This window comes from Ixodes scapularis, unplaced genomic scaffold (genome assembly GCF_016920785.2).
Source record: "Ixodes scapularis isolate PalLabHiFi unplaced genomic scaffold, ASM1692078v2 PGA_scaffold2__306_contigs__length_199485367, whole genome shotgun sequence".
Lineage (NCBI taxonomy): Eukaryota > Metazoa > Arthropoda > Arachnida > Ixodida > Ixodidae > Ixodes > Ixodes scapularis.
The window spans coordinates 54,570,121-54,594,542 of NW_024609857.1; the positions used below are offsets into that span (position 1 = coordinate 54,570,121).

The following is a 24,422-nucleotide window of genomic DNA, read 5'->3' on the forward strand; positions in this document are numbered from 1 at the left end:
GTCTCACGCCGTCAATATTGTACTAAATATTTTTTTTTTTTTTTTTTTTCGCGTAAAATAATTTTTTGATTTGCTTGTCCCAATCAGATTGTTAAAAAAAACACTTTTTTTTCTTCTTTTCAGGGGCTGTTTAAGGGTATACAAAGTTTGCATAACTAACTTACCTAAATAAAAAAATAAAACTTGCAAAAAAACAAGATAAAATTTTTAACGAAAGACAGCAAAAAAAATTGAAGGACAGGTCGTAGACTTATAGTGTGCAGTGGCAGAGACGCCCCAGGAAAGTTCTGGCAACATGTCAGAGGTGAAGAGAGATGGGCAGAGCCAAACCCGGCAACAATAAGGGATGCCACGAGCGTAGTAGTCCTGACTGGACAAGAATGTATCAGGCACATTGCTCTAGCAATGGCGGAGAGCTTCGAAGAACCAGATGCAGTAAGACAGAGTGACCCCCTGAGGGACAGCACGGGAGGTATCCAACAGCGCCGAGCTATATCCCAGGGCGAGTTGAACAGGGCCATGCAATGCATGGATGGCCACATGGCAACGGGTCTAGATGATATTCCAGCAGGCCTTCTGAAGAAAATGGGAGTAAAGTCCAGGGAACGGCTCCAATAGGGGCTCTCTTGTGTGATGAAAACGGGCGACATACCAGAGGACTGGAGGAGATCCCGGGTCAGAATGCTGTACAAGGGGAAAGGAGACAAGCTCATCCTGAAAAACCACCGTCCGATAACAGTGACCTCGCTGCTCTACCGAATTTTCATGCATGTACTGAAGGAATGCATACAGAGCTGGGCTGAGCACGAGGGAATACTGGGGGAACTCCGAAATAAATTCCTCAAGGGAAGGAGACTGGAGGACAACTTTTTTGTCATCACACAAGCCATGGAGATTATCAATTATAAGCAGAGGCCCCTATACCTCGGCTTCTTGGACATTTCCAAGGCGTACAACTCTGTGAACCATTCACTGCTATGGACGGTTTTGGAGGAGTTGGGAATGCCTGTGGAATGGAGGGACCTACTCCGAGAGATATACAGAGACAACAGCGTTGTGATTCAGTGGTGGGTGGAATTCACCGAGCCCATAAAGGCCACAAGGGGACTGAGACAGGGGTGCTCGCTTCCACCACTTCTGTTCATGTTGTATATTGCAAGACTGGAGAGAGCACTGGAGGACAGTCACTTAAATTTCAAGATGTGCTATGGTGAAGAGGGGAGGGAAGTAGATCAGAGAGTCCCTACCTTGATCTATGCGGATGACGTGGTGCTTATGACGAAGTCCTTGGAGGAGCTTCAGAAATTGCTGGACACCTGTGGAGAAGAGGGAACCACCCTGGGGCTAACGTTCAACCCCAGCAAGTCTGGAGTCTTTGGGGCAGGGGTGGAGCAAAGGAACACCCAGGGCACAGAGGATGCCCCTACGCGGCTGTCGCAGAGATTGAACATTCAGGGCCAAGAGATTGAGTGGAAGGTGGAAAACCGAATATAAGTAGCTGGGAGTGACGCTGCAGTCGGGAAAAAAGTACCTCGAACAGCATGGAGCCGAGCTGCGGACCACGGTGAACAAACGCAAGGGCTACCTGGGATGCAGGGGAAAGTGGAGTTTCAGCCGGTACGAGACGGTGCGGGCACTCTGGAAAATAAATGGTGGCGGTGCCAGGCCTGACCTTTGCCAATGCCATGCTGTGCCTGTCGGTATGTACACGAGAAAATCTGCAAGTGAGGCTGCGAGAGGTGGGTCACCGGGCGCTGGGAACAGACGGAAACACCACCAGTGAGTAAGTCCACAGTGACATGGGCTGATCCTGCTTTGAATACCGTGAGGTCAGCAGCAAATTGATTTTCGAGCGGCGTCTATGCACTTTGCCGGAACAAAGATGGGCTCGCCAGGTGTTCAAGTACATCCACCTTCGAAGCATCAACAAGCTCACGGAGTGATATGACGTGCCACGGGTGCTGCTGTACAAGGTCGACAGGGACGGCGAAACGGGTCCGAGAACGCGTGAAGGAGACAGAAACGACCAGATGGGTCGCCGCGGTCGGCGCTCGGCCGTCCCTCGCCGTCTACGGTGCGGAGAAGAAGAACATTGTGAGCGAGGAATTCGTTGACAACTTGAGGGGCAGTGGGCTGCAGTGCGAGGCACGAAGTGGAGTGTTGAGGACACGCCACCTGAGGTCCAAGCACGCACCAAGGATGGACGGCACGTGCCAGCTATGCGGCCAGCAGGAGGAGACAGCCGAACATGTCATAATGAAGTGCCGAGAGCCGAGGCCGCCAATGCCACCAGATCCGGACTATGCGGCTGCACTGGGGCTGAAGAGGTTGGGACCGACACCATCGACAGGGCAGGAGCAGACGACGCTGACGACGTGCGTCAATGAAGTGGGAGGTCGAGACCATGGTGGCCAGTGCGGCCAGGGGGAAGATGCCGGTGTTCTCAATGTGGTTGAGATCACAAAGAAAAGATTGGAGGACTGGTCGGGGAACACTGTGAAGAGGGTGGGAAACAATGGCAATCAAACTTAGGTTTTTTTTTTGTTTTTTGAGTGTGTGTGTTTTCTTGGTTTGATTCAGTTTTGTTGAAGCTGTGATCGCCCATTACAAAGGGTTAGGCCTCCATATCCATATACGACAAGCGCTTGTCATGTCTACTTCTTTTACCTGTCCTTCGTCAATTTTCGCGCTGCCTTTTGTCGGTAACGCATCACCAACTCGTCCAAGTTACCACTCTTGAAATCCCTACCTAAGGCGGCCGTCTGCAAACGAAAGGCGTCCGATTGGCGCCTGGAACATCCACCACCACCAGCTCGTACACGAGTAAGGTGAAAGCGCACCCAAGTTATAAAAATACGATTGAAGAATCCGCAATACTTGCCTGTCGAGTTGGAGGCGGGCAGTCCATTTTCTCCAGCAGCCTTCGGATACCCTGAAAGATTTGTCAGATAAGTTCGCAAAAACTCAAAATAAGACGTCAATGTCCAATGTAATCAATATATAGGCCAAGTGCTTACCATTCCACGTTAAGAGGAACCTTATAAGGACATATATCGAAGAAAGGACAAGCAAGAACTTTAGTCGCGACGGGGATGCTGAAATGAAAGGTTGCAGTCACATCATTCTCTCTTCGTATGTACTCACTCACGGAAGACGATCGGTGTACTTACCACCGCCTCCTTTAATTAGCTTATAGAAGAATGTTCTGGTCAATATGGCCATGATTTCTGTATGTTATAGGCAGGCAATTTTAATGCCTCAGCTCAGTCGACGGAGAAACCAAAACAGCACTTTGGCACTAGGGAGGCTATTTGGCACGACTGACTACAGCGCCACAGCCGGCCAGAGCCAAGCCACAGCTGACCCAGCTGACCACTGATGGACATCCAGACTAGGGGGATAAGGGCGGTAGATTGCGTATCCTGGCCAAGTACACTTCGTTTTATGTGGAATTTTCTTGCGTGGTTCAGATTTTCAAACGATTTACTCTCCGAACTTTATTTTTGAGTAACCTATTTTTTTTGTGGACATTCTATCACAATATGACATAGGGCCACATCAATCTCGTCTCTCTTCAAAACGACACAAGTTTGTAACTTTGCACGCGAGCAGTTGAGTATTTCGAGCACGGATTTTACCGTCTTTTAACCTTTCAATGTGGGTAGCGTGGCCGAGCGGTCTAAGGCGCTGGTTTAAGGCACCAGTCTCTTCGGAGGCGTGGGTTCGAATCCCACCGCTGCCATACTTTTTTTCCCCAAGTTAGTTTAGAAAACCTTCAGAAGGCCTTGGGAACATTCGAAATAAATGGCCATAAAAATGCGATTGCGCTGCACACGCCACTCTAAAATATGCTGAAGGATGACGCTGTCCTTAGTCGTATTGGCTAGTGTTACGTCGTTGCCTACAGCATTTAACAGCTAAAAGTTGATTGTTTCTGGTTCGTGGTTGCTAACCTGCCTTAGGTCATATTCCGTTACAATCAAAGGAGTTTGATCAAAACTATTTATTACCTTTGTGTGAACTTGCCGTCCAAGTTTATAGTGGTATAGCCTAGTGAGAGGCAAGGTGTTAAAATTTTCAAGTAATTCATCAGCATGTCACAATACGTGAAAAACAAGTGGCATCCATCGTCGTCGTGACCAAAAGATGGCCATAAAAATGTCATCAAGCGTCATCAGCGTGATGTCATCAAGCATCATCATATGTCATCAGCATGATGCCATTAAGCATCATCATACGTCATCAGCATGATATCATCGTCGGAGCGCCGTGTGTAAAAGGTGCGCTTCGGACTTCGTATGTGCTCAAAGTGTGCTTTGTGCGATGGACTGCGAGGCGACGTCGGCAGCAGCGTCTACATCTACGGCAGCTTCCGCAGGCAAATGTGGCCGCCCACGCAATTACGCCACAGCCTCCCTAAACGTCCTCCTCTAGGCATCGCCCTAGAGGCTGTCTTAGAAGTCGTTCTTGACGTCCTCCTCTAGGCGTCCTCATATACGTTGTCCTCGACGACATCCTCCATGAGTCATTCTCGACGTCGTCCGAGAGGTCGTCCTTGACGTAATCCCATAGGTCATCCTAGACACCGTACTTAGCGTCGATCTCTAGGAAGTCGTCCTAAACTTAAATATGTGTAGAAACATTACCCGAAAACATTTCTCCCGCGGGATTACATTGCTTTTGCTTTACTCGTAAGCAGTCGTATGTGTACTCGCGTAATTTTCCTCTTCCGCAACTGCCTTCCAAGTAACAAGCACCACCATTGATTCGCTGCATTGTGTTGTGGGCGATTTCTTCCACACCCTCGAGACAAGCAAAAACGTGACTGGCTATTTTTTCTCCCGGTCTTGTTGTAACCTGGCAAAGGGGGAATGCTAGAACCTACATTGCATTTTGACGGCTTCGATATGCACTACATATGCAAGTGCAACACACATATTGGAGCATGATGCAGCTAAAAGCCTCCTTTGCAGTAAAAGAGCACTCCAGCGATACGTGGTCAATTGCCTCACTGTTGTTCCAATTGCCCCGCAGGAGCCGTAGTGTCTGGCGTACTGGCATGTTACATACCCACGAGACCTATGTTGCACGTTTTGGACTCCCATGGCGACTTTGGAGAAGGAAGTGACCTCAACAACGCAGCAAATGCAAACTGGATGCTGATTAGTGAGAGTCGCTGATGACGAATTTCCGCAGAAAAAACATCCAATCTGCGTTTTTTGCGTTGCTGACGTCGCTTCCTTCTCCCTAGTCGCCGTAAGAGTCCAAAAACCGCAACATAGGTCTCCAGGCGTACCCAGCATTTCTTGCTTGACATCACGCTAAGCGACAACCCAAAGTGATAGCTCACGTTTGAACAATGCAGCCGCCACTTCCAGGCATGCCCAATGTTTCTTGCTTCAGTCGCTACACAGCGCCAAACCAAACAGCATTGCAGGTTGCCTATTGGACACAAGTAATATGTCGATCAGCATTCCACCACAACTCTCATTCAATCAGTCGGAACAAGAGTTCCAGCCGAATGCAGACATTGTACTCATCTGTGCCCCCTACAGAAACAGAAACAAACACTGGCGCGGTAACAAGGGACTGCAAAGCAGACAACATACCACGAAACAAACAGTCAAAATAACTCGACAAACCATCTTTTTAATCGATTATGTGTCCATTCAATGTGTTTATTAGTAAGGATAATAAAATAATGCATTGACAACTGATATCAAAAAAGCTCGTGCTGCTTTTAAGTTGAAAAGCTTGTCTGCTAAAGACGCCGGCTCTCGGCGCTGTATGCTCGTTCGTTGGCGACAGTTGGCGTCGCGACTGCTTGCGCCATCTCTTGTCTCCCGTTGAAACGGTGCCGTATTGTTTGAAGACCGGTGGTGTTGCTGCATTTCCATAGGAGCTAAGCCTTTTTCTTTCTTTACTTTTTCCTCGGGTAAGCCCGCTCTTTGCAAATCTTACAAAAAAAATGCACCATCTGTGGGTAACGCTGCACAAAGTCGTAGCGAGACAGGTTAAGAAACCAAATTTTGTGGTCAATTTAAAGAGCCTGGCCGCTCCTTGAATCACTCAGTAGTTTTCCTTCACCATCCCTAAATTCCAGTGCAAAGCTGCAACCCGGGGACCCGAGGCCGGCGCTTTGTCTTTGAACCTGGTGCAGTTTCTACAAAGTCAAAACCTTGGTGAGAGCACCTTCAAGTAATATGTACAACAAAAGGTGATGAACAAAATAAACAAGAACCATCTCTTTGGGAGACTTTAAGAACCATCCTCAATGTAAAGAAGAAAGGGATCTGCAACGATTACAGACGCAGATGGTTGATTTCGCATACTGCATGTGCAGTATGCGAACCTTTTTGAAATGGTGACGGCCCAGAGAAAATTCAAGCAAAATATCTTCTCCACATCTCTTAATTTCCCCACCTTTACAGTCAAACCTGGATATATCGAATTCGAAGGGGATCGTAAAATAGTTCAATATATCGCTAATTTGATATACAAAAATATGTTAACTTTAACTCCAGTTGAAATTTCCGCGGGTCTCTGAAAACGAAAGAAGTGAGCCGCATAAAAAAAGCTCACATGGAATGAAGTTTTGCAACAAAAAAGAAACCTCACTAAATTCAGGCAGCAAAAAAAATTAAAAAAACAGGCAAAGCAAAAACTATGAAAGAAAAAGGCCAACAAAGATAAGGCATTCAAAGTGTGATTGCTCAACTGTTGTTGTCAACACACCAGACTCGACTTTTTCTTTTCTTTCTTATTTTATTTTGGGGCTAAGGAGTCGCACAGCGACAGCGATGTTCGGAGAAAGAGAGCACGCTACCGTCCCAACAACGGGCACTCCCTGTCCTCTCTAGGCGCATGTGCTCTTTGCGTTTTCCATCCTCCCTTTTTCTTTTTACAGTTGCTTTTTAATGTGAAAGCATTATTAAAGGGGCCCTGCAAGCACTTTTTTACTAATTTTTAATTTGCACCAAACCTGAGCGCACTGAACGTAGTAACTTAGAGTAACTTTTATTTTCTTGAAATTCGCTTTATTTTAAAAGTTATAGGCAAATCAAAATTACAAAAACAAGCAAAAAATAACCTCCCTCATGACGTCCTTGGTTGCTTGAGCGGCCGTGAACTAGAGGAGGGGTAGTGAGCTCATCGCGAGCGCTCACAGCTGCCGCATTCCGTGTCGACGGCGCGAGAGGGCGCCACTAAAGCATGTTCTGTACAGGCTGTATGCAGCGGGCACCCAGAGCGGCTCTCACTGCGTTTGCTGCGTGATTAAACACTAATTCGGCATGACACTTCATTGGCCACAAACAACAGCAAACACGGGGTAAAGATCAGTTCAGAGTGGGAGCCACTTCGCGCTGCCATACCGCGAAACGGCCAAACCGCAAGACAAAGCATCTCGCCGATGGCCTTCGGAAGGCTCGGAGCCGGTCGGATCCTCCTGCCCATACGACCGCAGCGCTGCCGCGTACATCCGGGACCTTTCCGTGTCGGCGCCTGATCCCACTACTTTTTTCTAGTATGCACCGCCTTTTCCACCGCTTGGTGGCGGGTATGTCGACGGGTTGTTTCTTGTTTCCGTACTTTATAAACTGCATTTGTTTCATTTCTCATCTGAAATAGTGAACAAAAACTACTTTTATAAGTAATTGAAACGGTTCGCGACACTTATATTTTGTATTTCGACTAAAAAGAAGCTTTTAGCGGCTCTGACCAGTAGTAAGCCCAGGACCAAAGACGTCACATTTTGCACGCTTTCGGTACCGCGGGTCGCCCTCGTCGGTGGAGGAGGTTTCCGCGTCGTCCGGTTAAAATATGACGCACTGATATGTAGTTACTCTCTTCGTGCCCGCTGGCTTGCCCGAACTTCAAGAGACTTGGAAACCGCAAAAAAGGTAGACGCTTAAATATGATTGCAGGGCCCCTTCAACTGTCTCATGGAGCGAGCTGACGTCATCAGTTGGAAGCGCGAAAATGGCATAGTTTCCGCGCGCCTTTGGTTCCATTGGCTGGCGCACGTCGACGGGGCTCCCCTTGGCCGCTGCGTCATGGCCTCCGAGATCCCGAAGCGCGCATGCGCTGGTACGCAGCAGACGACAAAGGGAGCGGACGAGTGGCTTGTATGCTTTCGCATTCAGAACTCATAACAAACGCTTAGGTGTACCTCGAGCTTTTTATTTTTCTTTTAACTACTTTTTTGTTGCGTACTTCCATGCGCGTATGCTGGCTTGGCGGTCTGCCAGCCTTGTAACGCGAGCTATGAGCTCGCCGCCAGAGCAATCAGACTGCGGGAGAAGCGACGGGTGGTCGTGCCTTGTTCGCTATATCGAGTGTCCCCGCCATGGCCATGGGAGTTCGATACAGAAAAACAAGGCTCCTATACTATTACATGTGATTTTCAAGGGGATGTTTGGACTGTTCGATATAAACAATAATTCGAAATACCCGGGTATGACATAACCGGCCTCAACTGTACTTGTTGCCCAAGATAAAAAAAAAAGATAACACCACAGTTTTTGTCAAACGGAATGCCACTAGTATTTTTTTTTATTGTGCATGCAGGGCACAGTTGCTGGACAAAGATACAATTGCATACCATCGCTACTTTTTACAGCTACTGTACTGCATTAAAAAGTAGGAAAACACAGTAAAAAGCTGTGGGGAAATATCTAAAAAAAAATTGTACCTAAAAACTAAAAAGGAACTTATCAATGCCATAACCGGTTATAGAAGGCAGGGGAAAAAAACCTCTTCAGACGAAATTGACATTTACCGAAGCAATGAAATCGACATTCAACAAACTGAGTTTGTTGAATGGGGCTTTGGTGAATGGCTATTTTGTCAGAAGAAGGTTGTCAGACTGAGAGGTCAGAAACTACAAAATCATCTAAAGTGACATTTAATGCAAGATTTGGGAAACATGTGTTGGAACAAAAGAAATTGTTTCATCTCTGTCTGCAACATCATTTGACAAGAGGAATTCAAATTCTAATGCACTTGAAAGTTGCAGCACCGAAAAACATTCCATTTGGTTATCATTCTTTCCAAGTCCCTAAGAAAATCTTCAAAATATGCAAGCTAGTGGAACTGACACATAGTTTTTAAAAATAAAAATTCATCCTTTCTACATTCAAGAATTTGTAAAAGCTTTAAATGAGATAATGAATTTATACAAAACAAGAAGCTTAGCACACTAAGGCTTCGCTGAACCTCCCTTGGCCGACGACTGTTTCGAGCGAGGCAACAATGGTACGCGGAGAGACCGCTTCTTCCAAACGAGCTTCTTCACCCTCTTCCTTGCCGCTTGTACCGAAGGACTGGCCCTGCTCCGACCCGATGTTGAAAGAGTCGAACTTGCAGATGCGGCGTCCCTGCACGCGAGAACAAAAGAATGCCATTGGCACAGGTTCTAGCATTTTGCAGAGTGGTGGCAGTTTGTCACATTGCCCAAAAGATTGCAACACGTGCTGCAGTAGAGAGTTGCTCCATTTTACTCTAGATTCAAGCACAGCCGAGGCTACAGGCAAGAGATCACAGCCTAGGAAGGTGCCCCGGCATCCCAACTGGTGCAGTACAAGCAGCTTCCGCGACTAAAAGCTAGCACTCCTTGCCTTTTCCAATTTATCCCTGTAGTGTGGATCCCTAGTCTTCGGCATGAACATGAAGAGTGCTGCATGACCCGTAAAAAACGATGCATAAACAAAACCTGTACACACTACCGAATACCGCACACGAGGCCAATGCGGAGAGCAAATCGTCGTCTTCTTGCGCAGGAGTTGCGGTGACGTCACAACGACACTGAGTTCCGATTGGCTTTGATTCGAAGGATAGTAAGTAGACCTCAATGCTAGATGCCTTGAGGTGCACCCATTATTTTTTTCAATCAGCCAATAAGAGCTCGGCGTTCTGACATCATCGCAACTTCTGTCAGACGAACTTGCACTCTGCAGAAGTTCTGTGGTCGTGTCTCACTTATATGGACGTCGTCAATAAGGACACCCAGCTGTTAGAGACAATTTCAAGGATTGAACTGGGTAAATACAAGCATTCTGTCCCATTATGTACAATTGAGGAAAAGGAATTCGGGAAACAGTTGGGGAAAATTTGGGAGTTTGGAGAACCCGTGAGGGTACTTGGGGAATCAATGGGCTCCTAGGAACCAATTTTTAGAATTCACGCTATAGTGGAACAAGTGCCTTGCTTTAGAACATGTAAATTAAAAGTACCAGCTCGGAGACTTGCGCTTGAAACGCAAACGAAACCACCCAGTGTACATTTGTGGATGTTACTTATAAATAGAAAAATGAAGGTGGCTAGCATTTTTTTTTCTTTTCTTACTTAATATAATATTTCTGCCAACTTGGGACAAGTTTTACGACATTTCAGTGTATCAGCAACCTTACCGCTGGGCTGCTGAGTTGCGAGAGGTTGCCGGTTCGAGGGGAGTTGCCCCGTCCGCTGTCGACCGCTGGGCGGAGCGTCGCCGTGTTAGGGGCGGCGAGAACAAAGGGCCAGAGCTGGGCCCTACTGCTTGGGCATCTGGACAAGTTCAACATTAATAACACAATATATTCTCATTTCAAGTTTCAACAGACGTCTAAAAATAAAGCTCTTGCAATGCAGCTGGAAGCATCCAAAGAAAGTACTATGAGCAGTGCTACGACCATATCGGTGACTTTACGGTAAACTGTACAGTTAACTTTACAGTTAACTCTCCTTTTTGGAGTGTTAGTAAACAAACATGCAACCTTGAAAAAGTAGCTCGGAGTCTGCCTCAGATACAGTAAACCCCCGTTAACTCGAACACGGATATCTCATATCTCGAAAGATCGGTTAAGTTGAAACTTTTGTGCGTTGCGAAATGAATCCCATTAGCACCATGTATTTTGACATCGCTTATCTCGAAAAGTTTCCGGGACCGGCATCGGATATCTCGAAACTTCGCCTGCAAAAATATATATATAAAAAAAATATTCCTGAAAGGACACTGAGGCCCGAAGGAGAAAGTTTATCTCCATCGCGGACGAAGCGACCGCGACCTAAAAATAACGCTAACAAAGAAAGAGAGAGAGAGAGAGAGAGAGAGAGTGAGAGAGAGAGGGTCTTCGGAGAAAATAAACAAAAGAAGGGAAGCACTGAGAAAAATAAACAAAACAAGGAAGCGCCCAGAAAAATAAACAAAAGAGGGAAGCGCCGCGAACGCGTTCCGGGCGCACGGAACGCGACGAGCGTTCAAGGACATTTGTTTTCTTGCTTTTTGCTTTCTCCCCATCTCCGGGGACTTTTCTTTCTCCCTTTTTCTCTACGCTTGCGCTGGCTTGTGGCGTTCTATCGGCTCTCCCGATCTCGTGGAGCCGCGACAACGGCTTGGCGGCGTGGCCACTACGGAGTCGCCACGCCGCCAAGCCGTTGTCGCGTCGCCTTCGTTCAACCCCGTCCACATGGATGACGGCGGCGCTCTTTGAGGAATATGTGCGTGCGCTGGACCGCTGGACGCTTGTTTCTAAGTCATTTTTTCTCGTTTTAGAAAGTTATTTCTTGCTTAAAACGAAGCTGTGATTGGTACGATTTTCGGAAGCGCTAGATTTTCGAAATCCGCGGTCGGTACTTCGGAAATTTCGGTACTCCGCTTATCTCGAAACTTCGCTTATCTCGAAATTTTTATAGACAGCTATGGAAATTTTTCCATAGCTATCTTCTTTGAACTGTCCTAAAGCAATATAACACATGAAAATAAGAAATTTATAAGTAATTTCGAAACGATAGTTTTCCCACGCAGACAAGCCCACTTTCGTCTTTGAACATTTGAAATTTTTTCTGCTTTTCATCCAGGTTAACAAAATTTGACAGAAATGTTCTCAACATCAAAAGATGTTGAGAACATTTCATGATCATGAAATATGTGTTGTCCTGTCCCCTGTCTTTACGTATATAACTCTTTCTAAACCTACATCATTACCAATGCGCTCACTAACAAGTGTATCAACAGAAACAAGCCCTGTAAATGTCACCTAAATCAAACAAGTGGTGTAAACATGAATGTTTTTGGGTAGTGTCCCCCCTTAAAAGGGAAACTCCGCTCAATTCCAAAAGTTTCAAACGACCGAGAAATTTCACATTAAAAAGCACTACTACAAGGCATCAAGTCATTTGCTACGCAAAAAATGAGATATAGTATATCGTTAAATCTTGCTTTAAATGTGAGCGAAAATTGAAACCGTAACTTTGGCTCCGTCTGGCAACAGTGGCCCCGGGCCGCCAAAAACATGGCTATCACATGGTACGAGATGTTACGTGATCCTCTACGCAACGACGGGCGGGATTGGGGGGGCGGAAGGGCAGGGGGCCACTGTTGAGGCGGGCATGGGCAAGTCGGAATTGCCTGCACTGCACTCTTCACCAAGTTTTGGTGTCTATGACATTCAACGACATCTGCACAACTGCGGCATTGGTCTGCGCACGTAGCACAAATGAAACTCCGAGAGACAATCACAAACGGTGAGACGACGACGGTTGTTAAGACGTGGGAGACTGCAGTAACAGCAAAACAGCCGGACGGTTCCCGAGAAGCGCGCTGCGCAAGCGCATTACGCCAATCACGTGGAGACCGCTGAGCGTTGAGAGGAAACGTTGCTGACGTCGACCGTTGCGCTCGCAGGGAGGTGTAAAAAACAAACAAAAAGGGGAAAAGGTGGTGACGTCTGGCTCAATGTTGGCCACGCCAACACCGTAGCCTTGACCGCGCTGTTGGCTGCACCTCAATTTGCAAACTAGACACAGCCGATTTCGGCAACTTGGCACGTTGCCAAGTTTGCCGGACCGTTTAAGGAACATTTAGACAGAACTAGGTTGTAATATCTAACTTGTGGTCTTCCTAGGTGATACTGAAGAGGAGTGTATTGTCTTTTAAAAAACGAAATGAAGCGGAGTTGCTCTTTTTCTATCAATCGCTATAAAACAGTGAAAAATAAAATTTCACCCATATTTTAAGAAAAAGGGCAGTTCTCCAAAGCTGTTAAAGTTATGCAGGTTGCTCCCTATCGCATCTACAGCCTTTCAAGAAGTGGTACCCGATGCAGCCTTCAAGAGTATCGGCTGTTACGGTTGCTCATATACAGTCGAATCGTTAATTTGAACATGCTTAATTCAAACTTTTGGTTTATTCGAATTGACGCTGTGGTCCCGTCTACACTATATGTATTTCAATGTGCGAAAATGACCGGTAAATTGAACGCTCAAGTGTTTGCGCCAGTTAACTTGAACATTCCGCGCCGCCGACCATGTTCTCAGGAGCGGGCTAACTCACACGGCGGCGCCTCTGATCCGGCTGTGTAGCCGCGCTACTCCGTGCGCCAGCTGCTACTTTCGTCTCCAGTTCCAAGTAACCATGAGAACCGATCACGTGGCGACCTTGAATGCTGTGATAAGCGGTGCGGTGCTGGCAGCAGCTGTTGTGATTCTCTCTTGGGCAGCGACGGTGTTGCGTTGCTGCACTTCAGCATGTTTTCGGCGGGAGTGCGACGGTTACATTTCTTGCCTTGCACTCGCGCATTGCTGCGGTTCGGCGTGTTCTCAGTAACCGCGCGACTGACGTTATCATTCCAAGCGTCATGAATAACAGATGCCAAGATCATTCAGGCTACATGCGCTCAACAGGTTACACCTGAAGACCGTTCAGCCCTCAGTGGAAAAGATTCTGATGCCAGCAAAGAAATGCCCCCTCCCCTAGTGCAACTGACGTAGCGTCGGCGCTGGACACTACTGTGCGCTACCTCTCTTGCCAGGAAAATGCTGATGCCGGATTAGATCTAGTCTCCAAGCTCCAAGCGATGGTTCTTGATTCACGACTGAGGAACCACGTACAGGCATGCATCAGGGATTACTTCCATTTGTGATCGGTGTAAATAAATGTCCCAGAACTCGCCACATATGTGTTAGTTCAGTGCACATGCGCCACCCAATGCAGCGCTGCACGGAAGTATTCCATTTACTGAGCCTTCTTCAATTCAAACTCTGTTTAATTAAAAAAAATTTTCGGTACCCCTCGATTTTGAATAAACGAGAGTCGACTTTACCACATGACTCACTGAAGAACACATTAACAAAATTCTACCATATACAAAAAAAAGCCCATGTGTTTCTTACAGAAAGAAATTTGAGAACTGATCAAAAAGAGTGAAATGTATGCTGCGTTTTGGACATCTTATGCTGCTAAACTATTTATGCATAATACCAACATATAAACACAAAAGTTGGATCAGTACTACCTTTCTTGGCAAGGGCATCTGGCTTGTGCAGTTTGGCTGCTGGAGTGGCTGAAATGAACAAAGCAACACCACCTTTATAGTTCTTCACACCACTTCTTAGCATAGGACATACAGTGGTTCTAAGACTGCAAATAACTCTTTAAAAAAAGGACATACAGTGTAGACCACTTACAACGTAACCGCTTATAGTGCAGGACCGGGTATAACGCGGTTTTTTTAAACCACCGGTTCGTCTCCCATAGAACTCCATGTAATTACATACCGCTTAAAATGCAGGCGCGCGAAGGGAAATACCGGTTATAGTGCGGTTTCTGGCACAGCCCGCCGGCCGCGTCAACGACCGGAGCAGCGAGCGCGCTTCCCTGTGCGACACTAGAGAACGGCGCTGACGGCGCGAGCAGCAAGCGGCACTCGCATGGCAGTTGCTCCAGAGCAGAGTTGCTCGAAGAAGCGGGAAGAAGCGAAAGGCTTCAGTTGCCATAGCGACAGAGGGACGCACGCACGTGTCGTTCACGTGCGTGCGTCAACAAACAACCGCAGCGACAGACCAATCGCAGGTCGAGGAGAAGTGTTGTGCGCGTTACATGCCAGTCGCGGGTCGGCTGCTTCTATCCGCAAACACGGCGTCGGTTGTGATCGTCGTCGTAGACGGCGTTCATCTCATCGTTCCGCGTAAAAGCGCTATCCTTGACTGTGAATTTTCGTTGTGTGTCGCTATGATAACCCAGCACGTACTAGAAGGGAAGATCCACCTACTCGTGCGGCGATGTCGTGGCGGCGCTCTCAAGACGGCAGAAACGCCCGTGTCGTCGTGTTTGTTTACTTCGACTACAGTGGTGATTTCTAAGCATTTGTGTCCTCGAACATCGCCCGGATTTCTTATTTGGCGCATTTCATGCGTGCGCTCAAGTTCAAGGTATTACTGGCGCGTTCCGTGTGAAGGATGCGAATTTTCACGCGTTTTCATCTCTGGAGAAAAGTGATTAGGGTTAGCAATCCTGAACGCTCTCAACGTCCGTCCGCAACCCGCGACGCCGTTAAAAGGCTGCGCCAGGCAAAAGCTGCTCATTTCTTTCAAAATGTGTAACACACTTGAGACGGAACTGTACTAGTCAGGTGAAATAACGACTTTCCTCAAACTAAGCTTTATTTTTCATCTAACATAAAATAAATTCTTTTCACAAGTGTAAGTTGTCTCATGGCATGTATTTTGGCCTGAAAAATTGATGTTTTGCTTATAGTGCGGTACCGCTTATAGTGCGGATTTTCGCGACTCCCGCGACATACGTTATATGCGGTCTACGCTGTATAAAATAGAGAACTGATATGATGTTAACCACAGCGGCAGACGTCAGGCAGAGTGGAAAGTGATAATTAACGAACTAATTAAGTAAGATTCACCAATTAAGTTTTAAAATATTTGATTCAGCTAGCACATTCCAATTAGAAATTTGCTCTTCGTCAAAATCTGCCATGGTGGTTGTTAAAATTAGGACAACTATTTTGCTTTGTGCTATCCTCTGGCAAAGTTATGCTGTCAAGTTTCCACCATACCAAAACTAACATAGGGTGAAGAAAGTCGAGCGCCTGAGGAGACAGCAGAATAGGGCGTGCCTTTTCTACGGTCACGTGACGCATAACGGCTTGCGGCAACTCGCTATCTGCGTCCACTGTGGTGAGCGACCTTGCTTCCAGGTGGGGCTTCCGCCGCCGTTTTTGAGTCTTGTTCTGGTATCTCGTCTGTTTGTAGCTTAAATCCGACAGAGAAGGACTCGTAGCAGAATTTCCTTTTCTGAACTTTAACAACTGGTATTATATATTTTGACGACAGCTAACAAATTTGTCATTGAAAAGTGCTAGCTGAAGCAAAGATAATTAGAAAATTTCAGGTACAATTAATTAACAAATTATTACTTTGCTCCTCATCCAACGTCTGCTATGTTGCAACACATCCAAATTGTCAAGGGTGTGAGTTCAACAAGGTGCACAACAAGAACTGCAGCGACCTTGCAATTAAAATAAATTGCAGTACGAAGAGGATGCCAACAGCCAATTGCCGGGAGATATGCAACGAGTTCAGTTGATGATACGCCAGCGATAACTGTTCAGCGCAAACTGCTATCCGTGCTGTAAAAGTGAGCATGACGTTCCACATGTCCAGAACAGATCACAGCTTTGGAAGCAAACATTTTCAAAGTTTTGCTATTCGCAACGCTCCTTCTGGAGGGTGCAACGACTGCCTACCAGCACATTCTGCAAGAATACAAACAAGGATCTTGTTCATGAATGGTGAATGCTTGAACCAAACAAATCTAGTACTCCTCGGGTAAATAGCAACTACTGTACTTTAGACACAGGGTACCTCGCAACAATGGGTACAAAGGTCACCACACACTCACCCAGCTCTGCGTCCCTCTCAATCTTCCGCTTTGCAGTGCCTGCCACTGCACCTTCCATGTCAGCATCACCAGAGAGCTGTCGACTTCGGAGTCTCGTCATTGGAACTTCGACTGTCGCAATGCGAGGCAGGCTCTTGTGTGGAGAGCTCAATCTTTTTGTGGATGGCTGCCCGGCCACGTTATCCACCACAACATCGTCTTCGAGGATTACCGGCAGCTTGCGGCTTGACCCTCCTGCAGATTTTCTGGCCGACTGAAGCCTGACTTGCATTTCTTCTAGGCTGCCGGCTGAGTCTTCGGGAGCCTGTTTCCTTGGTGTCAAGCGAGTGCTTCTTCTCACCGGTGGCTTTGGCAAGCGGGTGGGCGACCGCTCTGGCGAGTTCGGCTCTGCTGCAGTTGGTTGGTTGTCTTTTAGAACGGACAAGCTCACTCTCTTATTGTTGGGACTTGGAGGCTCTTTCGCTAGGCTCGGCGTAGACGACCTCCTTTGCTTACGCTTAGGACTCCGAGGTCCTTCCGCCGGACTTGGAGTCCTGGCCTTCCTCGGAGAAGTTTGTCCACGTCTCAATTTTGATGGAGAGGGCGTTTGAGCCACCCGACGCGTGGTCTCGGCAACAGTGGAGCCTTCGGAATCGATTTCCAGCGGAGAGACACTGAGCCTTGCCAGTCGCGGTAATGGGCTGGGTGTTTCGAGTGCCCTCAATGTGCCACGGCCCTTAGGGCTGGAGCTCTCGCCCCTCCGAGTCCTTGCTGGCGAGACCCTTCCCCTGGCCGTGGCTCCTTCGTTTTTTGAACTGGCTCGACTCGCTGCTTTCCCCTTAGGGGTACCGGGGACCTTCTGGGGGCTCGGGGTTCGGTCTTTGCGCGTTGACGATTCTGAACTCCGCCGGGCGCCTCGAGTTTGCGTCCTCCCAAGTGCGGAGTCTGTCCTCGCGATGGAGAAAGCAGTAGACTGCTCCTTCTCCGGGCTTGGAGTTTTCAACTTTCGCATCGAGGTCATACTCGATGGGTCGACGCTTCCACTGCGGCGTGTACTCCGCGCCGACTTCGGAGAGGCTTGGATCGGCTTTCTTGCCGGCGTAGTCGGTCCGCTGCTTCGCCTTGTCCTGACTGCAACGTTGGGGTGCTCCTGCTCTTCTCTGACGGAACGTCGAAGGAGGTACGAGGACACCACGGGAGAGGGATGCTCTGAAGTTGCCTGTTGCGGAAATACCCGCCTGAGGAGAGGATCGGACATTGATGAAGAGGCCGAGGAGCTTGAATCCTCGGTCGGCATTTCTGCTGCTGAATGAACATCCGTGTGAGCACCGAGCTCTGGAATGTTGCCGGACCTTTCCTCGGGCTGTAGGGCATGTCCCGTCCAGGCAGACGCGTCGGAAAGAACGTGGGCTTCCTCCGCGCTCGTCAGTGAAGTGGGACTTCCGCCTTTTACTCCCTCCGCGTCGTTCTTTGAGCCGGGTCCTCGATCGCAGTGTCTTTCACTCTCTCCTTGGTCCGTGCCGAAAGAAGCTCCGACCAGACTTTGACCCGTCTGTGCCGCCTGATCGTGGGTCTCTGGCTGGGATGCAGATGATAGTTTCTCTTCTGTGGCGACCGAGCTCGCATCCAGACTCCGCTTGTCTTCCAAAGTCGTTCCGGTCGCGTCCGAATCGAGACGCGGCACCTGCCGATCGCTCTCCTGCTCAACGTGTTCGTCTTCTTCGTCCGAGTCCTCGCAACTTTCCTCTGTCGATGCCAAGTCCGCGTTTGCTTGCTCCGATTCGTCATCTGAGAGTATCAGCACGATGTCCTCCTCTTCGTCCCTCTCCTCGGGCATGGGAATAGAACAAGACCCATCCAGGCTTGCATCGGTGCCCTCGGGATAGACCCCCACGCAAATTATGTCGGCCGTCGGTTCACTGTCTGCTACAGCAGTGGGCTCTATGGAAACTCCCTGAAATGCAAAAAAGACGAGAAAAAATCTATTTAGGATTTTTGTTTTGTTCGCTGCTTTTGCTTTTCAACCGTTGACCCTGAATCGGCCTGCAGCTCAGTGGCTAACAAAACATTCTAGAACACACCCCTTTTACTTGTCCATTAGTGTAATTTATATACGTGTGCAAACTTAATACTGTGAATTACTGCCTAATCACAGGCTTTGCATTGTATTTTCGGATGCACTATTTTGGAAGAGGGGGGGGTCATTACAAACATTCTTTTTTCAAAGGAGGATACTGGGTTCAAAGAACGAGAATTTCACAACGCACTGCAATTCATGTGGGCTCAATTTATGAAAATCCGTTTCTGTATTCGCAAGACAGTTTTGTGGCAGTGTAGTGGGAAAAAAAAACCAAAAAAACTCACAACTTTGAAGCTGGAGATCTGCAGAGTTCTGGGTGCAGTACAGTCCCCAGGTTCATCCCTCCACTGCAACTCCCCTGAGAATACAAAAGTCCCAAACTCAAATACCTCCAAAGGCACACAGGAAAAAAAAACAATGAAACCCGTCGATCTCTTGGTTACGGAAGAACTGCTTGCACCAGACAAGCAAGTGACAGACGGGAGTCGTTGCAACGAATCCCACTGAACGCAACAACAGCCCCGCTTACCGCTCTCTTCTGGCTCGAAGGTCTCCGCTACGGCAGCATCCCACGCACTGCCGTCCGCCTCCTCCACAGAAAGACCAATCGACGAAGGTTCAGGTTGCCCGACGGGGGCGGGGCTGCCGCCGGCACATCCCTCTTCCTCCGCAAGCTCTGTACCCTCTTCGATGTCCTCCTTGACAACTTCCTCTGCCAAGGGGGTGCCCTCCGGAAACAAGTGCGGTAATGGAGACGGCGTGCGGGTGTTGTCCCCAATGTTGTGGCCCGGCCTTGTGGGTGCTCCTTGCTCCGGAGCTTGAGGGTGGAAAGCAGAGACTTGCCTTGGGCTTTCGTCTTCGAGTTCCGTGCCGGACTCGGCGTCACTGGCGGAACCGGCGGCAGTCAAAAAGGAGCAGTTGGCCGACTCGTCACTGGTCACCGTTTGTTCCACCTGTTGTCGGAACGAGTGTTGAAGGTACCTAACAAAGCTTGCGTGTTCGAATAGTGTCTGGATTACATTATGTAGGGATCTAGTTAAGGCCCAATATATTTATGCACATATTCGCAGCAAAATTAATACAGTTAGAATAGATCCGGCATCAATGCTCCATTCATTATCTTTGTTTTCCACAAGTTTGTTCTCGTTGCACGTTTTTCCTCTTCTTTTTCCTCGATTGCCATTTTATGCGTGGACCACCCTTGCAGTGTCATACTAAATTAAGAACATACAGTACTTTCCTTCCCCCAGAAACTCCACTTTTGAGCAAGTAACATTTTACAGTGGCTATAACAGACATTGAATGCCACTTACTGCTATTTATCGGAGTGGGCAAACCAATGTGCAATCAACTTACAGACTCCTCACGACTCCGGATGGCATCACTCTGCTGCTCTGGTGCTGACGAATCTGGAATATAGAAGTCTCTGTGAATTTCGGGTCTCTTAGCATGCTAAGCTGAAGCCTAAGCATGCTAGGCTGCAGCTGAAAAACTAAACAATTTGTCAAAGCTCCTCACCAATCGGAGTTTCCTCCAGGTCGAGCCTGAAGTTGCATGAAAAGAGAAAACTCAAATCAGTCTCAAATCTGTAGATTTATACAGTGCAATTGGAAATACTGCAAGGACAAGGCATCTATCCAAGAATAGTATTAACCCGAAGCATAGAGCGAGTGTATGCTGAACTGGCTTGCCCACCAGGTTTCGTAAATACGAGAAAAACAGCGCAGATGTCCGACGTACCCGTTGTCCGAAGCCGACGAGTCGGACATGGCAAACCGAAGTCTGCGCGTTGCGGCATCTGGGAACGTCGTATGGGAAGATCAGTCAAACTCCATTAATCTTATCCTAAAGCATCAGTGCCTGGTAAAACCAGACAATAAAGCAAAGGTTGGAACCTTCTCAGCTTTAGAGAAAACAAAGTTGAACATGGAAGCTTTAAAAGACTTTCACAAGTCGCAAAGGAGATGTAACCTTGCGGACATTACTACCTGAAACCCTTGATCCGGCATTTCCCACATCTGTGGTTCCTGCAAGCTCCAGTAACTATTAATTTGTAAAATAGCCGAAAATATGGGTCCTTAACTTCGCAATCCATTCTTAGTTCGGACCACAGCTCTCCTAAAAACTGGCAGGTATGCGAAAGACTGATTCAGCTCATATTGCCTGCGATAGTACATGCCACACATTGTTCCCAGTGGACGGGTTTTGCGAGGGAGGCGAGACGATACTTTGATGAAATGTTACGGGCTGCACCTGGGGTAGGGCAGGGCTCGGTTGGCAATGCCGGCGGTGTCGGAGGAGTCTCCGCGTGAATGGCGATGGGGCGGGCGAGGGAGACGCGGGGCTTGAGGATCGAGGCCGGAGTGCTGGTCCGAGCCCCCCCAAGGGAAGACCCCTTCACCATGGCCGGAGGGGACCAGGGCTTCACGGGCGGTGTGTGAAGCAGCGACAGGGCGTCGGCCTCCAACCTGTACAATTCGATGCCTTATGGTTGACCCTCAACGAGTCGAAGCTCACGGGGACTGCAAAATGCTTAGAATTGAACACTTCGATTAGAAGAAAAAGGCACTGAAGCCATCGAGTTTTCATGCGGTACTTACCTGGAGAAGTTGATTTTCGCTTTCCCCTGCTAACCTGTTTTGCCAACGAAGACTCGCGGTACAAATCTGCATGGCCTTAAAATCACAATTTTTTTTTAAAAAGTTATGTTTTTGTAAACTAGTTTTATCAGCTTGTTTAACTCCTGAAGAATGCTGTCAAAAAGTTTCCTTCCTGTAGATAAAGTATTTACTCTGAAATAAATTATTTTTTATGTACAGGTGGCCGAGCGCGCTTCTTAAAAACGCTCGCGGTCGCACAAATTTGTTATTTTCAAAGCGCACTCGCTATGCGTTCATTAGGCCTAGCACAGACAGGCACCCCACATTGGAAAGGGTGCTTAACTCTGCTCTGTAAATATGAAACCTTCCTTAGGGTGCCTTGAGCACTATCATTGTCTAAGAAAACTCAAAATTGTACTCCATTGTGCCACAAGCAGCTTCCGCGTCGGCGGCACACAGCCACTTGACGCTGAAAGCGACCCGATCGTTCCTAGGCCTAACCACCCGTTCCTAGGCCTAACCACCTGCACAATGTCACCGTCTGAAAGCAGACTACAGACAACAGCATGTTTGTTGACATAAATACAATGCAATCCACTTATAACTATAAAGAGAAAACCCGAAAATAAAATCGTTATTACCGATTATAGCTGTATCTGGACTAGAAGCTGATCTTTTCTAGTCCAGAAACTCTATAAACTGATCGTTATAAGCGGTATATCGTTATATGTGGTATCGTTATAAGTGTATTTCACTGTATAAATTGGACAAAACAACTCGTACGACTGGGCAATCCCTCGAGCCAAGCTTTATTAGTCGTACGGGCTTCGCGGCTGCGCTCGCTTCCACAATTTTCGCGGGTATGATGCCACGACTCATGAGCCCGCAGCTTGGCTGCTTAGTTGACTTGGCCGCCTGGTGGCTAGTTTGTGCGCCTCACTTAATCCCCTCTTTTCTTGATCAAGTACACGGCAGATAAAAGCGATAAGGTATGGATAGTTGGTCGGCCTAATCGCGAGCCTTTTGCATGCTCCTAGAGTAGCCACACTTCTCAGCCACATAAAAAAATCCTTAGAATTAACCAGTTCCAGAAGTTACGGTATCTATTCGAAAATAGGTTGACTTTTTTATGAACAGACCCGTGTGTCTACTTTCCTGCAGAACCCACGAAGACCAATTGCTAAGACTTACAAAAGAAGCCGGCAATAAACAAAATAGAGACGACACATTAAAAAAAAGTGACATGCAAATTTTATTTTTGAGTTTTTACGTATCGCCGCCTTTGCCATTCGCCGGGACTCTTCCGTAAATCGCAATGATAAGCTCTTGAGTATTGCAGAGAAATACACACGCAGGCATTGCTTATGAAATGGTAAACCCCATTTTGAATGAATATGGAAAACTTCAAATTACTATGGTAAACTTCAAATTATTGTGCATTTGTTCCCATAGACTTGTATGCAATTGGCAAGACTGCACCCCTGCTCTGAACTAACCGAAAATTTGAATAAAGTGCCTGAATTAAGGAAAGTCGACTGTATTGGCGACAGCGCGACCAAAAGTGTCGCTGTGGTGGGTCGCCCACGATTGGTCACAGATTAACAGCAACGTCCAAAGAAGGACAAACTTTATTTTTATTAATGAAAATAAAAACCAAGTCAGACTCAACCTTGACAGTGTTTGTTTAGGATGCATTGACTATAAGCTTACACTATGCTTTTATATGCATCATTGAAATTGTTGCTAAGAATTGATATTCCTCGTTGTGATGTCAGATAGGAATCACAAGAGGGAGCCACCGAAACATCTCCTCGCCATTACACCTTTCCAAAAAAACACTCGACCCCAGGGGCAACAAACCGTTTTCGAGCCCAGTCACTGAGTTTGAGGCTAGACTCTCAACGGCGTCCCTCCTAACCCTAACCGAGTGGACTGTGATCTCAATAGGCGCAGCCTGCGTAGGCGCAGTTTCAAACTCTGCTGGCAGCTAAATTCTCGTCTTTTTCCGCTATATTTTGTGTTTCATGGTACGTGCATTTTCCCGAGGACATTGAAAAAGCATTGTACTACATTAAAAAAAAAAAAAAAAAGCAAGAAGAAAATATTGTAATCTATTTTTTTTGGGGGTATGCACGACAGAACGAATGTGACTGGAACGTATAGTTCTAGTTGTTTGTTTTTTTCTTACGATAAGTTTTGACGGCGCAGCGGGATTCGCCGCATGTGAAACGACAAAGCTCTTTGCTGTCAAAAATAAATTGCAACAGAAGAGGGCCGAAAGGCATGCATTTTTCACGCTCACAAATGACGTGTTTACCGATTGACAGAACACGGACATACAATTGAGGAAGTACTGACATTCGAAGAATATATCGTATGTAACACACGATGCAGTGTTATCCGAAAAGAATTTATTTGAGAAAGATCTCAAATAACACAGTCACAGTCGAGAACAGTCACATCTTGACGATCGGACGGAATCCGAGATGACTTCGTTTTAGGGAGAGCTTCCTTTTTTCACAACCGCACCAAGGCAAAGAAACAAACACGACTGACCCGTTTCTCACCCCAACCCGGACAACAATTTTTGGAGATGACTGAGGATTCTACGCGGATTACCTCTGGGAGGGGGAGAACAATGTTCGCAAAATAGCGTCGAGGGTCGTTCGACGTCCTTCACCTCCTTCGTTTCCCGTGAATGCCGAGCAGAAATGCTTGAATGGCAGGCACTTACCAGCATTATTTCTCGCAATGGAAGATAACACAAAAAGGCTACGCAGCATGCATAAAAAAAAATTAATTGGAAACTTTCGAGGGGCGAGAAAACGTCGAATGCAAAACCGCAAAAACATAGCTAGAGAACTGCACTGAGCGGGTCTTCACAGTCCCAGGGAGTGGCAGAAAACTTCTAGCTGATAGAGGGCGCGAGAGTCACACCAGCCGCATCAGCATCAGCAACATGGCGGCGGCCTAGGAGCGTTTTTTGGAAAGGTGTATAGGGCTATTGCAAAAGGCACCACACAAATCCAGTCGAAAGCATCCCACAAGTATGCAAATGCAAGAAACGGCACGGCTGGTTGTGTGACAGAAA

The 24,422-nt window shown here is 47.4% G+C and overlaps 2 protein-coding genes and 1 non-coding gene across 4 annotated transcripts in view; 1 reads left to right on the forward strand and 2 right to left on the reverse strand.

The window, feature by feature from the left end:
* Nucleotides 1-3,955, reverse strand: part of LOC8027989 (protein FAM3C) — a 32,049-nt gene extending 28,094 nt beyond the window's left edge. Inside the window, exons 1-3 of one of the 2 annotated variants that reach the window (XR_006077964.1) lie at nt 3,171-3,954; nt 3,018-3,095; nt 2,882-2,932 (exon numbers count right to left, since the gene is read on the reverse strand). Coding sequence is in view for 1 of the 2 variants with exons in the window: in XM_042291862.1 (XP_042147796.1) it covers nt 2,882-2,932; nt 3,018-3,095; nt 3,171-3,222 (181 nt within the window). In the remaining variant the exon portion in view is untranslated. Of the gene's footprint in view, nt 1-2,881; nt 2,933-3,017; nt 3,096-3,170 lie in introns of both variants that reach the window. The other variant, XM_042291862.1, reaches the window with a different exon arrangement.
* Trnal-aag lies at nt 3,661-3,742 on the forward strand. Its single transcript has one exon. It is a non-coding gene; the product is annotated as a tRNA-Leu (tRNA).
* Nucleotides 3,956-8,535: 4,580 nt separating the features above from the next.
* The window catches only part of LOC115326061 (protein ELYS), a 68,483-nt gene continuing 52,596 nt past the window's right edge, over nt 8,536-24,422 (reverse strand). Inside the window, exons 26-35 of the mRNA XM_029986790.3 lie at nt 20,985-21,199; nt 20,472-20,529; nt 20,250-20,275; nt 20,088-20,140; nt 19,261-19,684; nt 19,016-19,089; nt 16,673-18,605; nt 14,274-14,321; nt 10,410-10,545; nt 8,536-9,377 (exon numbers count right to left, since the gene is read on the reverse strand). Of these exons, the coding sequence (XP_029842650.2) occupies nt 9,200-9,377; nt 10,410-10,545; nt 14,274-14,321; nt 16,673-18,605; nt 19,016-19,089; nt 19,261-19,684; nt 20,088-20,140; nt 20,250-20,275; nt 20,472-20,529; nt 20,985-21,199 (3,145 nt within the window). The 3' untranslated portion in view covers nt 8,536-9,199. The remainder of the gene's footprint in view (nt 9,378-10,409; nt 10,546-14,273; nt 14,322-16,672; nt 18,606-19,015; nt 19,090-19,260; nt 19,685-20,087; nt 20,141-20,249; nt 20,276-20,471; nt 20,530-20,984; nt 21,200-24,422) is intronic.